The 5,056-nt window shown below is 55.5% G+C and overlaps 1 protein-coding gene across 1 annotated transcript in view; it reads left to right on the top strand.

Moving 5' to 3' along the window:
- The window catches only part of PCGF3 (polycomb group ring finger 3), a 62,897-nt gene that overhangs the window by 23,979 nt on the left and 33,862 nt on the right, over positions 1-5,056 (top strand). The window contains exons 4-5 of the mRNA XM_023206731.1: positions 1,374-1,491; positions 2,937-3,033. Coding sequence (XP_023062499.1) covers positions 1,383-1,491; positions 2,937-3,033 — 206 coding nt within the window. The 5' untranslated portion in view covers positions 1,374-1,382. The remainder of the gene's footprint in view (positions 1-1,373; positions 1,492-2,936; positions 3,034-5,056) is intronic.

The following is a 5,056-nucleotide window of genomic DNA, read 5'->3' as shown; positions in this document are numbered from 1 at the left end:
CCTCCCGGGTGGGCGTGGTCCTCAGGGGCTCAGGGCGGGGCTCCCCCTCCCAGGTGGGTGTGGTCCTCAGGGGCTCAGCGCGGGGCTCCGCCCCCTCCCCTCCGTCTCCCTTCCCCTTCCTGGGCAGGCTCCATGTCCTCAGGTCCTCAGTGCGCATCAGGTCTCCCGAGCCTCACAGCCCCACAGGGAGGAGGGGGGGAGGATTTGACTTTGGAAGTCTCTGTGACCAGGTGAGGACCGCAGGCGTAAAGGTGGTGGCATAGTGGTCGGGGACAGGCCTCACCTACAGGCATGTGACCCCTGGATGAGCCCAGCTTTCGGCTGCTTCGTGGGACCCCCAGGCCCGTGCCTGCAGCAGGCGACGTGGGGCTCAGCAGAGAGCTCCAGGCTGGGCCTCTTGGTGGCGGTGATGACGGAAGTGGTGTCACGCATGCAGCAGTTTGGGTCGCGGCTTTCCCTCCTCTGAGGGAAACTCGTGCCTGCTTCCCCTCTGGCGAAAGGTCTGGGGAGCAAACTCCCAGTAGGGGGTGCACCCCGGCCAGCCTGAGTCCCCGCCAGCCTCCACCCGCGCAGCGGCCCTGCTCTCTTGCCTCGAGCACAGAAGCAAATCACCAGGCTCTGCCTGCCGGCCTGCGGTGACGTCGGGGGTCACCTCCCTGAAGGCGCAGGTCTGGTGGGCGAGCAGAGCGGCTGCGGCAGCTCTCAAGGCAGGGCCTCCGCCAGCCACTGTGGCCTGGCCTTGTGCCCGCCCTGCGAGGTTAGAGTGGTGCCCCGGCGCGACGCGGCCCCTACCCCGTGCTGCCTCAGGCCCTGGGAGACACAGCCTCAGGACACCCCAGGGAAGCGGCGCCGGCCCCGGAAGTGAATGGGGAGGAAGGGGGAAGGGCGCACAGCCCAGACTCTAAACTGGGCCCAAGGGCCGCGCTGTGAGCCGCACAGGGTCCAGGTGCCCAGAGCCTGCCCATCCTCATCACATCCGGCAGCTCTGTCCTCGCGGGCTCCTCCTGCTTCCTCCGCTTTCACAGAAGACAGAGGGTCCCGGGATCCTGCCTCTCTGAAGCTTTATGGACCCTCCTCAGTCCTCACTGCGGGAGGAGAGGAAGGGGTGTCAGGCACAGAGAGAAGCCAGTGCTGGGGGAGCCGGAGGCTTTTGAAAAGGTGGGCTTGTCCCAGTGCACACAGACACTGGATTGCTGACCGTGCCATGCACATGGGAGCCCGGGACCCAGTGAGCCCAGGAGGCTCCTGCCGCCAGGGCCCCCGGACCTGCACCTTCCTCCCAGCCTGCATGGTCTTCCTTGGAGGGCCGCTAAGCCAAGGATGAAAGGCTTTGGAGAGTTTCAGGTGTTAATTAATCGCGTTTTGTCTTGCAGAAGCCAAAGATGTTGACCAGGAAGATCAAGCTGTGGGACATCAACGCCCACATCACCTGCCGCCTGTGCAGTGGGTACCTCATCGACGCCACCACGGTGACGGAGTGCCTGCACACCTGTGCGTGCCCCACCCAGGCCACCCAGGGAGGGCGTGCCCTTCCCAGCTGTGTGCTCTTCAGAACCTTGGCTTTTGTTTGTTTTACCATGAGCTTTGAGCCCAAGCCCCGACAAAAGCAGGACCCAGGACCAGGGACAGAGAGGATCTTGAGGATAAGTCAGAAAAGTCATTTCACACTAAAGGTCCTGTGGGTGGTTTCAGAGCAGATGAGGCCTCACTTAGGAGAGCTAAACACAGGAAAGACCGCGTTCCTCCCACTGAGCAGCAGGGCCAGTGGTCGCTGTGACACGGTGCTCACTGCTGGCGGTTTCCAAATCTCCAAAGGAGTTCCTTAAATCCTTCAAAGGGGAACCTGCCAGTGTGCTCCTCACACTGGATGTGCGTCCTCACACCTGATGAGCCTGTGCGTTGGTGTTAGAGGACTCACAACTGGGGCTGGACCTGGGTGTTTCTCTAAGTGTGGCTGCAGCTGACAGGCAGGTGTCATCAGTCAGGCTGAGGCCCAGTTCTTTCTTTTTTTTTTTTTTTTTTTGAGACGGAGTCTCGCTCTGTCACCCAGGCTGGAGTGCAGTGGCCGGATCTCAGTTCACTGCAAGCTCCGCCTCCCGGGTTCCCGCCATTCTCCCGCCTCAGCCTCCGGAGTAGCTGGGACTACAGGCACCCGCCACCTCGCCCAGCTAGATTTTTTTGTATTTTTTGGTAGAGACGGGGTTTCACTGTGTTAGCCAGGATGATCTCGATCTCCTGACCTTGTGATCCGCCCGTCTCGGCCTCCCAAAGTGCTGGGATTACAGAGGCTCACTTCTTGTGCTAACATGAGGCCTCGTGGCTGGCGGCCCTGCTGGTGTGGACGTGACCGCTGTGTGCGTCTCTTGATGGCTGAGGAGTATTTCGCTTAAACAGGATCTTTAAAATAAAGTGTACACTTATAATACAAGTGATGCTTGTGTATTTCTCACTTTAGAAAATAAAATATTTGCCCAGTTGATAGAATTTTGACTTTAACGTTAATCGTATTTTTAGATATTGGTTAGCATATTTTATGTTAGGTTATTTTCATTTGATTTTATCTAGTTGTACATGGAAGATACTGTCATCTTTGAGGACAAAATATTGTAAAATTATCTGTATTAGCCCATGTTCTGATGACCCACAGCTCTCTCACCTTTGAGCATCATCTCCCCATTCTAAGTGTTTCTTCCCACTTAAATCCTAACCCTGCCTCTTTGAGGAAGCCCATTGACAGGGCAGTTAAAACTTTCTCATTGCTTCTGATACCAGAACGGCAAGATGTTTCCTTTTAGAAGCCAAGAGCCATAAGGAGGACAGCAGTGAGCATCTGCACAAAAATGAGCTCAGATATGCCCGTGTTGAGTGGAGCACACGGGTGGGGTGGGTGCCCTGGCTCTGGACTCTCTCTTAACACACTTGTGCTTTGATGTCAGTCTGCAGGAGCTGCCTGGTGAAGTACCTGGAGGAGAACAACACCTGCCCCACCTGCAGGATCGTGATCCACCAGAGCCACCCCCTGCAGTACATCGGGTGAGTGTGGGCGTTCCCAGGCCACAGTACGGAGTGAGTGCCCCCAGGCGTCTCTGTGAGTGTGGGCGTTGCCAGGCCACAGTACCATGGGTGAGTGCCCCCGGGCATCTCTGTGGGTGTGGGCCTTCCCAGGCCACAGCGCTATACCCCCATCCTGCCTTGGCAGCAGCCTCTCCTGACCAAGGGCACCCCAGGAGCTGCACACGAAGAACCTGGGTCCAGCACTTACCAGGCCACCCTGCCAGGCCTGCCCAGACTGTGCCTGCAGATACATTTCCGTCTATACTTAGTCAAGTAGTCCGGGTGCAGTGGCTCACACCTGTAATCCCAGCACTTGGGGAGACCTAGGCGGGTAGATCACCTGAGGTCGGGAGTTTGAGACCAGCCTGACCAACATGGAAAACCCCATCTCTACTAAAAATACAAAATCAGCCAGGCGTGGTGGCGTGTGCCTATAATATAATCCCAGCTACTCGGGAGATTGAGACAAGAGAATCACTTGAACCCAGGAGGCGGAGGTTGCAGTAAGTGGAGACTGTGCCGTTGCACACCACCCTGGCAACAGAGCAAGACTCTGTCTCAAAATAAGAGAAAAAACACTTAGTCAAGTTAAATCATTGGAGAACCCTCAAGACCCAGGTTGAATGTCATGAGTTTTACGCAGAATTTGGTGAAGTTAAATTTGATGTGAGCTGGCCCTTGGATCCACCTTTCACTTTTCTGCCGTGGAACAGGTGGTCCTGGAGCCCTGGCCCTGCTACCCCTGGCACATGGCTGGGGTCTGTCTCCCTGTGCCACGCTCTTCTGCCCAGGGTCACAGAGAGCCTCGACTCAGCACTGGGCCAGCCACTGTTTCTGGAGAAGGCAACGCTGGCCTGGACGTGAACAGGAGGCCAAGGGGCCAGCCAGGTGGAGCACGTGGTTCTCACACAGATTTGGGGGGTTGTTCAGATTTGGGGAGTTGCTCCAAAGGAAGGGAAATGCCCGCCATACCACAGAGGGTAGTAGAGATAATTCTGAAGACACATTTTGAAGGAGGAAAGGCCAATGTGTTTGTTTTTCCCTTTTATTTTTATTATTTTTAAATTTTATTTATTTATTTATTTTTGAGACGGAATCTCGCAGTCACCAGGCTGGAGTACAGTGGCGCCATCTCAGCCTGCTGCAAGCTTCGCCTCCTGGGTTCAAGCGATTCTCCTGCCTCAGCCTCCTGAATAGCTGGGATTACAAGCGCCTGCTACCAAGCCTGTCTAATTTTTGCATTTTTAGTAGAGATGGGATTTCATCTTGTTGGCCAGGCTGGTCTCGATCTTGGCGTCTGTGGTTCCAGCTACTCAGGAGGCGGAGGTGGGAGGATTGCTTGAGCCCAGGAGGCAGAGGTTGCAGTGAGCCAAGATCGCACCACTGTACTCCAGCCTAAGTGACAGGAGGAGACCCTGTCTCCAAAAAACTAAAAAAATAAAAAGAGCATACCAAAGTGGGAACCAGATTTTAAACACCATGCTTATGTAATCTTTTCACAAAACCTCGATCTAGATCATAAAGATGACCGGAAGGGCCTCATCTTAGGACAGAGTCTCTCTCATTGTCCAGGCTTGATTGCAGTGGTGTAATCAGGACTCACTTCAACCTCTGCCTCCCTGGTTCAAACGATTCTCCTGCCTCAGCTTCCTAAGTAGCTGGGACTGCAGGTGTGCACCACCGTGCCTGGCTCTTTTTTGTATTTTTAGTAGAGATGGGGTTTCACCGTGTTGGCAAGGCTGGTTTCAAACTCCTGACTTTAGATTATCCGCTCACCTCGGCCTCCCAAAGTGCTAGGATTACCGGTGTGAGCCACCGCACCCAACTCTTACAGACTTTTCTTTACATTATTTGGAAACATTCTAGAAAAGCCTCTGTTCAGTGGAAATCCCACAAAGACCAGGATACCCCAGGAAGCACTTGGTGGGAGGGGCAGGGACAGTGTCCCCGGAGCACACGGGACGCGGGGAACCTGGGGCGTCCGCAGGGACGGCGTCCCCTG

The sequence above is a fragment of the Piliocolobus tephrosceles genome, chromosome 3, assembly GCF_002776525.5.
Source record: "Piliocolobus tephrosceles isolate RC106 chromosome 3, ASM277652v3, whole genome shotgun sequence".
NCBI classification, from domain to species: Eukaryota; Metazoa; Chordata; class Mammalia; order Primates; family Cercopithecidae; genus Piliocolobus; species Piliocolobus tephrosceles.
Note: the sequence above shows the minus strand (reverse complement) of the source record. Positions and strands in the feature narration are given on the sequence as shown.